At 38.3% G+C, this 16304-nt stretch overlaps 1 protein-coding gene across 1 annotated transcript; it reads right to left on the minus strand.

Moving 5' to 3' along the window:
- Positions 1 to 11996: 11996 nt before the first annotated feature.
- socs9 (suppressor of cytokine signaling 9) lies at positions 11997 to 16216 on the minus strand. Its single transcript, XM_063493890.1, has 2 exons — positions 16102 to 16216; positions 11997 to 14123 (listed from the first exon to the last, which is right to left on the minus strand). The coding sequence occupies exon 2, from the start codon at positions 13973 to 13975 to the stop codon at positions 12338 to 12340; it is 1638 nt and encodes a 545-aa protein (XP_063349960.1). The 5' UTR covers positions 13976 to 14123; positions 16102 to 16216; the 3' UTR covers positions 11997 to 12337.
- Between the last annotated feature and the right edge of the window lie 88 nt (positions 16217 to 16304).

The following is a 16304-nucleotide window of genomic DNA, read 5'->3' on the forward strand; positions in this document are numbered from 1 at the left end:
CAGGAAAAAAGGAGCCACTTAAGGAACAACCTCATTTCGGAGTGGGTAAATGTATAGTCAGCAATTTTTTTTTCTCTAAAATACTCTGAGAGAAACTTTAGTAGAAATGATGAACAGACCTCTATGAACATTCACCTTGAACATGAACTCTAGAGAAAGCTTTTTTGTAAAGTCTAATTGTTCCATCAGTTGGTGGACTAAAAACTCTTGTGAGCTTGAGATCGTAGGAGCAACAATCTTCCTACAGAGAGAAAACACTCTTTGACCTTTGTTATGTATTTAAGTTTTACTTGATCAGGTATTAAAAATGTCCCCCTCATTGCCTTAATCGAAATCAAAATATCCTTACTCCTTAAATCACAAACCGTTAACAACCATGGGTCCATATGGCTATCTGGAATAGCTTAAGCAACATGAGCACATGGTTAAATAGTGTAGCATATCCCTGCAAATACATCTTACTGAGGCTATTTCTTAACCTACATTTACACAGAGCTGGTTACACCAATTCAGAAATGTGCTGTTTCTATCACAACATGGGAAGGAGAACCTGCAACATGATACAGTGAAATTCTGTGTCATGGATTTGATCTTGGTGTTATCAGTAAGTAACTGACCGATATTACTAATAATATTGACCCTGGGATAAAGTAATGGCAGCCATTTATACAATGACATCCGCATGAAGATTAACAAATTCAGTTGACCACCTGTCAAAAACAAAGAAAGACAAATACATTTTTTTTAATCTGTCTAAAACTTATTTAAAACTAAAAATTTAATTGGTATTTACTAGGCAAAAAAAAAAATTAACAAACAACACAACAAAAACAACCTAATTTCCCATTTTTACACCCAAATTTGAGAAATCAGAAATTAATCAAACATAACATTTAACCAGTAAAACTAATTTTCCATTCGGGAATTCAAGTAAATGATATTTAGATGACATATTTAGATGAAATAGGAATTTATTTGGCATCTTAATCAAAAAATAATATTGTGCTTAACTGTTTTTTTTCAGCTTTTTTTGTAAGAAATTACATTTGAAAATTCACAGAAAACAACAATAATTATATTTTAGCATAACAATCTGATTTTGATTAAAGAGCGTGTGCATAGACTGGTAGATTAACTTTAACAGAAACATAAAAAATTAATTTAGCAATTACCAATATTGTTTATTTAGTGTTAATTTATGGTAGCTGTGGGATAAGACTTACAGTGGTTGGTAAAATTGTTAAGCACTGCGTATATAGCATCCTTTGATTTGTATCTAATGTACTCACATGCTTTTTTTTCCCATTTTACTGACCACTTAAAGATGGGAGATGATGAATTTATTTTTATTTTCATATTCCTTTTCCAGATGTTAACTTGTCATACTTTAGTAATACGTGAACAACTGATATAGTTACATGTTTTGATATAATATAAAGTGTTTTAAGTGTTTTTCTTCTGCGTTGTCTGGAATATAACGTGTTATGTTGATAATGCACAATGAAAGGTGCCGCACAGTTAAGTGGCATGATTCATTATTGAAAAATCTCATAAACAGTTTAAAGCGGTTTTCTTATCAGTTTTTGACATTTTCCATTAACGGTTTTCAAAATTAACTTAACTATGTTTCTTAGTTTTAGACTAGTTGGTTAGTCTAGTTTTTTCTCCCTCTCATTTGGTCAACTACGAAATGAATTGCCAGGAACATCCTTACTGTGCAGATGTTTTAGGCAGTGCTAATAAGAATGGTTAATGTTACCAACACCAGTTTCGGCTGAGGTTTTTTTTTTTTTTTTATCTGAGTGAAGGTCTTGTCATTGAGAAACTGATACTGCGAACCTGAGCCACCCCTAGTAGAGGTGGAAAGTAACAAAGTACAAATACTCCATTACAGTGCTTAAGTAGAATTTTCAGGTATTTAAGTATTCATTTTTCTGAAAACTTTTAACTTTTACTTACATTCTCAAAATGGGCTTGTTACTTTTGCTTTTAAGGCATTTGAGGGAAGTTATTATTTCGTCACTGTGGGCCATTTAACATCAAACCAATTTGACCCTAAACAGTAACACAGGAAAGGCAGTCCTGTTCACCTATTAATCACCACGTGATGTCACATAAAAATAGATGAAAGAGCCAAAACAGAGTGCCATAGTCAGAGGTTAAAGTGGGCCAGTGTTCTTATTTTTTTATTTTTTATTTTTTCCCACAACATTGGAACGGCTGCAGGTCGTGGTTGCAATACTTCAGCATTTAGCTAGCCCTACACAAGATGAGCGAGCATATAGTGAGTAATATTTTTTAACTTATCGATTGTTTCTGCCTTTTTGCTACAAGCCACATTTTAACTACATTCCCACTGTGCTTTACTCTGAATACTTCACATCACTCCTCACATCCATGGCCATTTCATCAGTTCAATTCAATTCACCTATCTTCGAAGAAGAAGGAGCCAGAGGAGGCCCATGTAGGGACAGGGGAAACATGTAAACTCCACATGGAAAGGCCACAGCCAGTGTTTGAACCGTTGCTATGATGCCACAGCATTATCCACTTCACCATCATGCCACACTTTATACAGGATGATGTTTATTTGAAAACCAGAGGAATACTTACCAGTCATATCTGCTTTTAGTTTGCATATCCTTGCAATGATATGCAAGAAATTTAGAAAAATCAATAGATCTGCCAGTTGGATTTAATCTCCCTGACCTCCCCTTCGCTTTTCTACATAAAGGTCCCCTTACTTAGAAGAAAAAATATTGGAGACCATTTAAGAAAAAGTTCTAATGATCAAAAGCACTTGACAGTGTCAAGAAGAAGAATCCTCATGATCCTCTACTTGCCAATTTTAAGGATTGGTAGAAAAGACTTGATATCTATTAATCTAACTGCTGTATTCAAAGATGTTGCCTATAAATCCAGAGTAAGACACCAAAGGAGAGTGAACAATTTTTCATTTTTTTTAATCTGGCAAGGGGAAAAAACAGATTGAGTATGAAAACCTTCCAGCTGCTCAGCTATGAACAGGTTTACTGCTGTCTAAAAGCAGAAGATGCACTTGAGTCATAGGGGTCTGTTCCCATTTGCCTAATGGGAAGCTCGCAGGCAGAAAGAAATCACACCTTAATTTGGTAAACAACTCAATACTTCATAACTGTCAAGGTCTTCCCACCTGGTAGTAACAGTGCTGTTTTGTGCTTGTAAATTCAAAATTTCTTTAAAAAGAAAAAAACTTATCAAACTTGGCATTCAATACATGCAGGATTTGGCTCTCCATGCATTTTAAACACATATTTTTTATTATTTTTGGGGGATGTTTTTTGCTGTAAAATGATTTTTTTAAAAGTCAGCGCAACTAAACTGAACCCAGCGGATCACCTTTGTGTATGAGATGTAAAGTGACAGCCAAATTTCCCTTTAAAATGTGTTAATGCTTGGAAATTCTTAATTTGTTAAAGCATCTGATGTAAAAACCAAGTCAAGTACTATAAGCTCCTGAACAAAATGGGTCTATCATAAACCCACTAAAAGAGAGTATAGGGAAACAGCTTTTTTCTTCCCAATGAAAAGACCTAGTGCTTTGTTAAAAGGAGATCATAAAAGCTCAAAGGCACCATGGAGAATTTTAAAAAGCTTTAAGGACTATTTCCTTATCACTGCCAAGAATTTACAGAATTTAATACATTTGTTTTATTCTTACCTGAAATACAATAAACCCTGCACTTGCCCACCCGTGGTTAGTATTATAATTTTACCTCATGGAAAAAAAAAACTGAATGAATGAACTTTCTCTCTAAACAGAATTCAAAGAAGCCATTACAGCTGTGGTCACGCCTGCACTCAACCCCGGTGCTTTGAATTGAGTGTAGTAGAGAACACTAAAACCAAGTAGAGGCAGTAAAAACCTCTAAAGATTTGCTCTGTCAATAAACAAAGAGCGTATTTGGTCTTCTAAATACTGCACTGAAATCCACGCTCTAGAACTTTTTTATCAGCTGCAAATATTGAGTGATGCCTATCTAGAAAAATGTACAAAGAAACACACCCAGTTATCACTGTCCTAAATTATGTGCTTGACCCTTTACTACACAATTCCAAACCTCATTTAGCTTTTATTACTACATTGGCTTGTGTCAGCGAATTATCAGTTTTTTTGGTTAAAACATGCCTAACAGAGTCTGACAAGAAATGATCATACTGAATAAATTAACTGAATTCCGTCAACTCAGAAGCAACAAAAGAATGAAAATGTTGTTGTAATGCTTAAAAAAAATGAAAACAAAACAAAAAACACCTGGCAGAACATCTCACAGCTAATCAGGTTAATTAGCAACATGATTGGATGTAAAAAGAGAAGAGACGGAGAGGGAAGTAAAGATAGGGAGAGGTTCATCGCTCTGTGAAAATGCAAATTGGGTTTTTCTTAATGAAAAATAGAATTTTAGAATTTCAATATCTACTGCACATCTTATCATTACTCATAATTATATAACAACTGACAAGTCCAGTGTGTCTTGAGTCTGCCGTCCAGTCTGCTTTTACAAACATTTGTGGAAGAAGGGGTCTTATTAACCGGCGTTGAAGCATTTAGGAACCACAGCAATCAGTGTGAGACAATGTACAGTTACAGGGCACAGTCACTTAGTGCTGAGGTGCATAGTTCATAAAGGTCGCTGGCGCTCTGCTGACTCAGTAACTGCAGAGTTCCAAAACTCCTCTTACATTAACATCAGCACAGAAGCTGTGCACCAGGAGGTTCATAGCATGAGTTTCCTGCAGATCTTCTGTGTTGGTGGCCCTATTGTCCTTATATTGCATTTCACATCATGTTATGCCCACTGAAAAAAATTATAACTTAAAGTATTCTTAGCTACATGTGGTATTCATGTCATTGTATTTGTGGAAAAACATCTGTTTTACTGTTCTTTTCCTACATGAAGTTATGTTGCTGTGTTTTTGTAGGAAGTATAAATAACTGAGATGTTAAAGTAAATGAAACCCCAGTATCAGTATTATGATAGGACCATCAGGTATCCATCTACAAGGTTTACTGAGCAAAGCAGTTCCTGTTCATATGCAGTGTTTTTCACTATAGTCAAACTGAAATTCATTGAGTTGGCAAATTCACCTCTCCAATCTGTTTACTCATCACGTGGCATTTTGAACTGCGTTTTTTACAGGTCTGATTAAATGAGCTTGAGAATATATTAGCTGGAACACAGAGGAACTCAGAGGTGTTAAAAAACCTCTGAGTTGCATGTGATACAAAAAAACATCAATCACCAAAATGAAAAACAACTCAAACTGTTATGTCAGCTGTTAGGATACAGTTTGGTCAAAACTGCAGTGAATAACTTTTTTGTTAACTTTCCAGCTCCCCTGCAGTTGGTCAAACTCATTTCCTTACAAGTGTCACTCATTTTGACGAGGCCTCCACTGGCACTGAAGAAGCAGATAGGCAATAGAAGCATAATTTAAAAGAGCTGCTATTTTTGAGATAGCCATGTCTGCTGTATGGCACCAGAGAAGCCATTAAAAGGGGTCTAATGACTTTATTATTCAGTGTTTTGTTTTTGTTTTTTTGTAAAAATTGCTTTATGGAGAAAAGGCATTTTTACATATTGGAATGAAAGCTGAGCTTTGTCTGTGATAAGAGCTTAATTTTACACATTTTTGGCAGGCGTACACAGCTCAGTACACGTATAAGGCAGGTGTTTTATCAACTAAAATGGATCCCAAACAATAATCAGGCAAAGTGAACTCAAGCCGCTGTTCAGCAATCAATAACCACAACTACAATGCTGAGCAACAAACCAGAACAAGTGGCTGCAGATGCTGCAGACAGCACAGTAGCACGCTGCACAGTTATTAGAGGAAAACATCATACGGCCAAGCTAACTTTCACTCCTGCTCAGCAATGCAATATACATTATCGGAAAAAACATTACTTACTTTTGTCTGAGAATCCTGCACGCATATTACCAAAAGGAGTCCAGGCTGATCTAAGTGGGCTCCTGTTCATCTGATTCCATACAACCCACCTTCTTTAGAGTATCATTATTTTAAATTGTCCATTATTGTCCATAATGCTTTTCAGCATCGTGAGCACTTGCTTGTGCTTGTATTTTTTTTCCTGAGAACTATAACTATATAGGTTTGACTCCTAAAGCCTGAAAATTGAATCCATTGGATGAGCAAACATGCAGGGACAAAGCTCGTGTGCCACATCTACCTGATCCAAAGTTGGTTCTAATGCTCTTATCCTGCTTATAGCTTATTGCAAATGTGTTAAGTTTTTTTTTTTTCCTTCAACAAAAAAAGTAAAATAAAATAAAATAAAATAAAATATTGTTAATACCTCTTTTTTAGCTGCACTATTTATGCCTCTCCTGGCTGCTGCTTGAGATATTTCTGGCACTTAATGGCACAGAGCATTGAGCATCTGTTTTTCACAATGATAATTAGCAAGCTCCAATTCAAAATTTCAAAACCCCAGTAGGGGTTTGACAACAGTTAGGTTACCACTGCGTTGAACACATTTCCAGACATCTCAAAAGGTCCCCTGTGGACTTTGTACAAAACCTCCCTGTGATGCATCTTATTTCTAACCAAAGAAAGATGGCAGCCGGAAGTGCCATATCAAGGCTCAGTGACCACATGTCTTGATCTGTCATTTATCAAAATCTGTCTCATTTTCGGGCCCATTTAGCAGTTAATGTGTCAAGTTCTTGTTTGATTAGCTTATGTCTAATTATTGGTCACAAGTCATATTTGCTACATGATTACAGTGAACAAATTCTAACTGTAAAGCCAGGCACAGTTCATCCTCTGCTCTTATAAATGCAACAGACAGAAGTGATGCATGTGGGTGAAATGGAAATATTTTTGAAGCCCTTTTTTTCTCCTTTATAATATGTGGCTGATATGTAGGCTAGATCTCTTGTGATAAATAAAACCATATTGCAGCTACAGGCAGAAGGTCAAACAGTACTCAATTAAGCAAGAAAGTAGATGAACTGAATGAATACATTAACAAAGAGTAATGATGCCTGAACTGTACATAGCTGCTTTTCTTATTCTAGTACTCTATGCAATGATATTAAGAGCAGAGCATGTCAGAACTCAAGTAAATTTGATTTAGTAATACTTTACCAATAGTATTGTAATACTTTCAACAGATGTCTAACATACAGTGTATTTAGAGTTATGCTGGACAGCAACCAAATGCAGGACAATTAAAGTCTCAATAGCCAATGAAGACGTACAACAGGGGACACACCCCACTGCATTTAAAGCAGTAAAAATGGAAATATAAAAGTTATGGAATAGACGAAGGAGCACAGGGAACAGGACAGAGAAACAAGAGCCAAACGGACAAACAAAGTCAAAAGGTGGGGGAGGGGGTTGAAACAAGTAAAACCAAAACTAGAGGAACCATGACAGAGGTAGCACCAGCAAATCAAACAGGGACCAAAACAAAACAAATATAAAAGACAGTGACAAATGACTCATTCTTACAATGCATAATTAACATAAACTTACTTAGAAATGTTATATAAAATGAAGAAAGGTTCTTTAATAACTTTAGCACAGTAGTGTGGTGTTTATTAGTTTGAATGATTAGCATAAAGGCCATATACTTCAGGTTTCTGTCCTCCACAAATGTATTTTCCTGCAAATTAATCTTGTCCATTCACTTACAGTACATTAACAGGGTGGATATCACTGGGTCCAAAAGGAGCCCGATGTGAGAAATGACTTTGAAAAAAATAAAAAAAACAACCAGCTACTGAGGTCTACACATTCCTTTTATCGCTTGAACTTTTTCTACTGGTCATTGCAGCCACTGTGCAACAGCATAATTAGTCACAGAGCAGGTGTTATGCAATGTAATGTATCATTTATGCAATTATAATTTTTTCTCTACGTTCTATCAATGATGCATGGGCCTTTTCACAGTGATTGTGAAGGCTTATTGTAATTAACCATCTTCTCAGAACAAACAATGCTTATCTATAATTATATTTGCCTTATCTCTGTGTCAATTACAGTTTGTACAAACACATTATGATACACATTACAACTATATTTTGATGCTAAATTAAATAATATGTTAATTTACAAGCTGTTGATTAAAACTTCAGAACATCCTTAGAACATGCCAGGGTGTTAGTTATCAGCTTCACAGGTTGGAGGCTGGGATGTAGACTGTCATGTGTCACTTACCCTGCAATCTCATCAGTCTGTGTAGTAGCTCTCTGGGCTTAGTTGTAGAATGCCCTACACCCCTATTATTCCATCAACAATCTGACAGTGCAAAGGAGAGTAAAAACGGCAAGAGACTGAGCAGTAAGAACACAAACAGCTCTAAATTAGAATATTGATGTTTTTCTGCAGCAAAGGCCTCACAAGAGTTCCAATACACGCATGAGAGAAGCAGGAGTGCATTTGGATTTTAAATAAGTAGGAAAGAAAATAATGTGCTGTCAAAGGTTTGCTTCCAGGGAAACAAACATCAAATGTACGCATGTCACTGTGTGACAATGTACCTCCTGAGGGGGAATTGCAAGACTTTTAAGAACTGAAACTTTAATAACTCACGAATTACTTACTTGGTTTTGACAAGACGCGCTATCTTTGAAAAGGTGGTGCGCCTCAAAATAGACAGGAATGTACTGATTCATGTTCAAGGTTGAGATTCAGCTGGATTCGTTTACTGACCAAAAATAACTCTCGCAACCGTGGTGTTTCTCAGTCACAGAAATATATTCTTCCTCTCTGGGTGGATAAGGAGAATCATGTCTAGCTGTTTGCATCTTGCAAGAATTCCAAATCAGTTTGATACGCCCTCCCCTGAATTAATGGCGCAGATCACGCCGCATCTCATGGTAGTTGAGTTTTAAATCTATGGGTTTACATACTGCACGCTAAAACAAACACATCAAAAACAACCCCTGGAACCTAAGGTTGCTACAGGTTTTTAGCTGAATAAGCCAAGACTGTGCCATATCAAGCTCTTTTTTGAGCTTTTGTTAGATTATGACCGGCAGATTATTTGGGAAAGTAATTGTCCCCAGGTGTTATGAACATCCCAAGCTTATTCTCCACCCTCGTGATTCTCAACTGTAGAGATTAGGCTCAGAGGAAAACGGGTCCAAACAGGCACAAACACACTAAGTATGTGTAGCCAATGAGCTTTCTGATTTGCTTGAGCATCCCATTCCTCTGGGCCTCATGATCCAGGGAAAGAAAAGTCCTCTTTTTACCCCAGGACCTGTAATACCTGCATGATGAGTGCCACCGTGCTGCCAGCTGAAAAAAAAAAAAAAAAAAAAACTAACTCAATCCCTCCATCTCAATGCACCACACACAAATCACACGGTACTGAGAGGAGCCAGGGGGGAACACACTGAAGCTCTTTACAGCCACCTGCTGTGCTTGCAGTAATACAGCATTTTGAACTAACTGAAATTATCTCTGGAATTTCTTTTTTCTTTAATAGCAATTATAAAATAAAATGGCAACTCTTTATTTTGCAGGTCTGTAATTTCCTAATAAGCCCTACATAGAATTATTGCATTTATTGGGTAAATAAAGAGCTTGCTTAGCTGTATTTAAAGACAACTAAATGGTATCGCATTGACAACTTACAAATTCAAACAATGCATGCTGAATTGTATGCTTGCTTTTAAACAAATTTAAAAAAATTTAGCATCTTTAGCTGATCTGCTCTGCTGGAAACTCATTGTAAATGCTGACTGACAGGGTGCCAGCATAAGTAATAATTAGCAAGCTGTTAAAACTGCTTTCCAGGAATGCATATATGAATTTGGTTACAGTTCTTTATAGCTACAAAAATCTATGGGAATATGTTGCACAGACACAAAAAAACCCCATCTTATTACTGGATTATTTCTGCCATGAATACCTGATTGCAGAGTCTTGCATACCGGTGGAAGATGCACAAACCTCGAGCTGTTCAGGGACTCAAATTGCTGGTGTAGCCCACACTTGTGTATGCATGACAGGTCAAATGTCTTCCATCACTCATTTTATTGTGGAGTTTTTATGGTGACTTAATTAAGTACACAAAGGTCAAAGGCTCTGACTTCGCATTTTGAATGCAGACTTTAATGGTGCATTGGAACTGCTGCTTAAATAATAGCAGCCTCATTATTGGATGAGTGCTTGTCATGGATGATTTACATTCTGCATGTCAAATGAGCCATCTCAGGGAGAAAACAACATCACAGTGGCTCAGAGGACGAACTAGGTCCCATCTCCATGGTTTCTCATTAACACTGGGATGGTTGGCTTTTGTGACTACCATTACTTAGTGCACACAACAATTAGCAGTGGGGGTGTCTCTTCTGTGTATTCATTAATACAAAATGCTGTTCACACATAGGAGTGAATGACTCCCCTGCAGGGGTAAAAATTTGGAATTACTCTCAAAATAAGTCATAAATATGTCACTGACCACGTAAGTCTGACCTGCGTGAAATGCTTCAGTCTTTCTGCGTTGCTTTGGTAATTGGAAGTTTAAACACGCAAATGTGTAAACACTTCATTTGCGAGATTTGCAGTGCTCATATGCAAACTCGGGACAGAATTATACATAAATATGTTTATTTTAGTCAGGTAATATTAATAAAATAGATTGTACGGATTGTGTATGTTCAACTCAACACACATAAAGCAAGATTTTACAGTCTGATGAGAAGACAGTACATTTTTTGGTGATTTGTTTTTATGTTTAAACTTCAGTGTTTCTGAGCATTCAACACAGATGCATCACATAGCATTGTATTTTATTTATTACACTATAGCCTTTACGACCCTACTCTTCCCCAGCATTTAGATTTACACACTGTAAGCTGTTCCCTTTTTCAGCACCTTAAGGGTTTTAGTTTAGGACTGATTTCTCTTTGCAGAGCTTTTAGAGCGTACTGATTTTTGTCTTGGTAACTGACTTCATGTCAGCCCAGAAAAAAGCTCAAATTCATTCCATCTCCCATCATTCTCCCTGTTAATTAAGATTCACCAGTGCTACTTCATTATGGTAATTTTGTCATTGAACTGCTGAAACGGAAGATTAGTGTGGAGACACCCTACCTCTTTCAAATACACCCAGCAGGAAGTATAGCAACAAGATCAATTTTCTCCCTTCACATCACAATTAGATGCATAGGGAAAAAATGTATAAAACAGATTCAACTTCTGGACTTATGGAAATGCACAAAAGTCAGAGTTTGGGCAAAATAAGGTACATAAACCACAGGGCTTTATAATTACATTCTGATCACAATGCGGCTGACAGGTTCATGCAAGCCACATGTAATCCTGACTAAACTAATGAAGACTGCCAGCACTGACTGCAGTAATTTAACTGTACGGGAAACCAACAGCTTAGGATTGAAGCTGAAAGGTTTAGAATCTGAGTATAAGACTTGCACACTTAAAATGAACGTGGAAAAAAAAAAAAAATCACACTGTGCTAAAGAAAGGTATAAAAGAAAATGGAGTGTTTTACTTCACTCCCTGGGAGAAGGACATTTTCAAATTAGTTTCACCGCGTCCAGTGTCTCCACTAGAAGCACCGGGAGCTACACCCACCAGCGAAAGAATACTTGTACATAACTGCAGCAAAGACAGGACTGATACCACGGGATGTTAGTTAGTCTTTAATTGTAGTTAAAAGTAAAAATTAAACTAAAAACTAATGTGAGCACATTATCAAATCCAGTGAGTGACAAGCCTTTGCATCTTTAATAGGACCACGTAGCATATGCACCTAACTGTCATCCCTTATGATCAGCCCTGGGCTATGTAGGAAATTATGATTAATACCACAGACGTGCTGTACTTCAGCACCTCACTTACAAGAAAGAAACCTTGTCAGTGCGTGTTTCACCTTCTCAGCACGTGACTGATGAACAACTTGATTATAATCATCTCCTTTCACTCTAGGACTCTTCCCCCCCCCCCCCCCCCCCCCCCTCCCATCGTTAGATAATTAAGCTGATTTAGTCACACTTGAAAACACAGATGATATGTGAGGATAGCTGTGAACAACACACATCTAAATAAGTCTGTTTAATTTGAGGATAAAGAACTGAGTGTGCAAGAACAGTGAGATTACATATTGCCTCATCAGTGTTGTTTAGTACAATTTGTTAAGACCTGTACAGCAGGAATATAATAAATAAGTACAGTGTGGTGTAGGTTAATACAGCCATACGGAGTGAAGAATAAGACTCACTTCTCAGTTCAGTTTAGTGAGACTTGCATTAAAAATGTATTTGGAAGTTTCTCTAAGTCAGTGTTTTGTTGTTTTTCATTCCCACCAGGTATCCATTCGCCGTACACGTACTCTTTGTTTATAGTGGTATTCTTTCAGGTGCTTTTTTAAAGCATTTGGAATGGGAAGCATATTAATGCCATCATAGGTGGTGCAGCTGCTAATGACCGCTCGACAGATGTGCTGCAAGCTGAAGGGCTGTGTGCGGTGGATGGGGTTGGACAGGAGGGGCTCGAAGAACATGCAGGAGTTGGGATCCTTGTAGTGCTCTAGCAGTCCTGTAACTGTGGGCGCGTGGAAGACACTGGGGTCATGAACATCAAAGCTAAAGTTGTGATTCCACTGTTCAATACGTGCATGTAGTGAGCGGCCATAGCGGCGGAAGCTAACTGAAAAGAGGTAGTCTTCCTGGGCAGAGTCCCGCAGTAGAAAGGTGCCTTCAGGCTTTCCCTCCAGCAATGTCTCTGCCTCGTAGCGGTCCATGACTCCCCAGTAACATGGGAGGTTTATGATCTGCAGCAGGTCGGGAACTAAACAGTGAATGTAATCAATCTGAGTGTGAATGCGGTAGCTATCGTGAGATTTGTGATGCTCAGTCTGAGGAAGAATTGCTCCAGAGGTCATGCTGGTCGCAGTTATGTCTGGGTCAACCAAAGCGTCGGAGACAGCGTCGCAGGTGTGGACGGAGGCTGATGCAGAGGCTGAGGCTGCAACTTCATCCAAAGTGTCCAAACAGCTCTGTAAGAGGAGTTGGTGTTGCTGCTGTCTTTGGAGAAGAAGCTGCTGTTGCTGATGGACGGAGGTTCTGTCAGTCTCAGCTAAGTCATTCATACCATGAGCCAGCTTTGGGCCGTGCTTGTAGAGAGGGTTAATTTGGGCTGTAACCTCAAATGTGTGGATCTCTGCATTGGGAGGTGGCTCAACCCCTTGTTCAATGCTGATGCGCCTGCGCTCTCGTAATCGGTCATCCACATCCTCCACTGCAGCTGCCATGGCTGAAGTCGGGGCAGTGCACACTACTGTAGAATCTAGCAGGGGAGGCTGGGTAATGGGGGCCGTGTGTTGTTTAATGAGATACCATTTCTGAGCCAGCTCTGATCCTACAGGGAAAGGGCAGTCATCCAACATCAACTCACTGAGATGGATCTTGCGCCTCGAGGAGCCACAGGCACTTGATGATGAAAGAGCCTGCGGCGGTGGAGCTGGTGCCGCTGCAGTGTGTGTCTTTATTGGGAAACACTGCCCCATTGCATCTTGGATTTTTTGCCTGAGCGTGCGACTGCTGCTTGACCCTCTCCCCTCACCTTCACTAGATGTGGGTAACTCTGCAGCAGAGCCAGTCGCTCCCAGAGTTGGTCTTGCTGTTACTCGTTCCTGTCCTAGTAATGAGGCAGCTACTTCAAAGCCCTGCCATCTCCAACTATCCCTCAGAGGGGAAGGGGAAGATTGGTCCCTGGACTCCAGTTCACTCAACAGCTCACCATACTCAAAGCCATCACTGACAGGTCGCTCAGCCGCAGCGTCGTGGGAGGAAAGGCCTTTTTTCTTCCCCTTTGCACCTTTCCTTCCACCGCCTGCATCTCGTCTCTCCTCTGACCGGCTCTGTCTCACCTTGGGACGAGCCCCCCTCTCTCGATCTTTTCCTCGGTTCCCTGACTCCTTTGGTAATGACATGACGGAATATGTGGAGACAGTTTCACCAATCCAGGAAATTTCCAAGGAACAGCTAATTACAGTTATCTTTCAGCAAATGATTTCCATCCACATCCTGACATGTCACTCTCACCATCCATGTATAGTGGCCATACAGACTTTACAATGCCTGAAAAACAAAAAAGAAAAGTCTGTTCAAAGCTCAGCTTCAACCTTATGGAATATTTATAGATAACATAATGTCAAAATTCTGGTGACGCACACTTTGTTGCCAGTTTATTTCAAATGCTCATATAAAACTGATGCAATCCAACACAATAGCACTTCTCAGAATTTCACTGCATTGAAATCTAAGGTTTATTTTTGTTTAAATTGTTTTAGAAAGGTGTTGACTCTAGAGCCGAGACTGACATTTTCATTATTGATTAATCTACAGTTCTTTTTTTCTTTTTTTTTTAACTCAGACTTGAATCTTAGGTAGAGAAAAGAGGAGAAAAAAACTATACAGGCCAAATGTTGGTTTATGGTATTGTTAGACTGCACAAGAGAGTCTTTTTAACATTAAGAAATCTTGAGTTTCTATGACATCAGATGAGTACACAGAGGTGTGCGTACTGGGAGCAGAATACATATTACAAAACTTTATTACAAAAGAATACACAAATAACACATAACAACACATGATTTAGGAACTAAAGGAGAAGTACTAACAACAAATTTTGAAGAGCTAAACTGCTTTATAAGTTTTGTGACCTCTGCTTTTTCTGTAAAAATGTTATGTCCAGTGTGAATTTTAGCATATCACAGCTTTCAGCAGAACTGATATCAGAGTCCATCTAAATAGAGTCAATGAATCGGTTGGCTGATAATGGACTGTTGTCGAACAAGTGCAGTTAAAAGTTCTTTTCCCTTTGCAGAATATAGTGGAGAAAGAGATGCCTGAAGGTAAACTAGAAATTATGTTGTTATGCAGTTTGTACAGCAACACAAGGCAAAATCCATTGCATTGTTTCCAGTAACAGAGTTGCAGCAATTCTTAAGACTTTGAGTGGTCAACAAGGTGAAAAATATCACACAAACCTAAAGTTATTTAATTATTTATTTGGTGCTCACAGCTTCGAGCAAAATTCAATGCGGGTCCCTTTTTTGCTAGAAATCCAAAGGTAATAATAATATACTTTTTTTTTAATTACAGGGCTCGCGATATTAAGATTTTTTGACATCTGAAGTGGGGTAGAAAAAGTTCAAGTTTGTTGGCCACGGTTAGCAATGCTTTCCAGGGGCTTTGTGAATGTACTTCTGTGGCTGTCCCGCTATGTACAGCATAGACAAGATAAATTAAACAAAGAATGACAGATAATTCATTTTATTAACATTAGTGATTATTTCGGATTGTAATTCATGCTTTCATTTTTACACCCATGTTTAGATTTTCTTATGTTTAATTCAATTAGGCTCCAGCTGTTGCCCCCATGTCTTATGTCCTGTCTTGTTAGAGGAGCTGGCTTTTAGAAACATTTAGATATTAAATTTCACATGAAGGTTGACTAATGGTAAAAACACCCACTTTCTCTTTCCTGCATTAGGCTTCCTTTTATTTGATTAGGTGTCTTATAAAGCACTTCCTTGAAAAGCACTCTGTGACACAACTTCTGAAAATGTTTTATGAACAAAGCTTTATACCATTCTTAAACAGCAATAAACTTTTTTTTAACGTTAGTGTCTCAGCAACTTATAGAAATGTTAAAACTGTTTCAGTTTTAACAAACCTACCAGGGGCAGCAGTATTATCTGGGATCGAGCTGTCCTCACAAATCACACCACCCGCTATTATCGAGACACCGGGGATGATCGACTTAAAAGTAAAGATTTACGAACTCGTAACTCTACAACTGAGCCGACCTCAATCGTCATTAAAGATGTAAATTTACCAGCCAAATTAAGTACTTAATCATTTATGCAGCGTGAAATACACTAAGCAAGAACTAACAAGCTAACATTGTTAGCCGACAGCTGTACAGTGTTGATACATGCTAAGCACAGCTAGCCATCCGCTAACTCTACTTTTCTGCGGTAGGAAGGTCTTTGCCTTGCCTACAGACATTTACATCGGGCTTATACGGCCACAACACGCATGTTGAACATACCTAAGAAGTTGCAATCAAGTTCCCACACCAAACAGACGTTGTTTCTTCTTATTTAAACTAAAGCCGTTATTAACAGCGAGATGACTAGCTCGCATTAGCTTGATGAACTGCGAGAACCGCGCAACCCGGAAGTAAAAACGTACTCTGCGGCATCAATGTGGCCACTCTTTCAACACAAGAGCATCTTAAAAGCGACTCACGAG

This window comes from Pelmatolapia mariae, linkage group LG14, assembly GCF_036321145.2.
Source record: "Pelmatolapia mariae isolate MD_Pm_ZW linkage group LG14, Pm_UMD_F_2, whole genome shotgun sequence".
Lineage (NCBI taxonomy): Eukaryota > Metazoa > Chordata > Actinopteri > Cichliformes > Cichlidae > Pelmatolapia > Pelmatolapia mariae.

Bases quoted from the DNA above. Each gene is read 5' to 3' on its own strand.
- socs9 (XM_063493890.1), bottom strand. From the start codon at position 13,975: ATGTCATTACCAAAGGAGTCAGGGAACCGAGGAAAAGATCGAGAGAGG.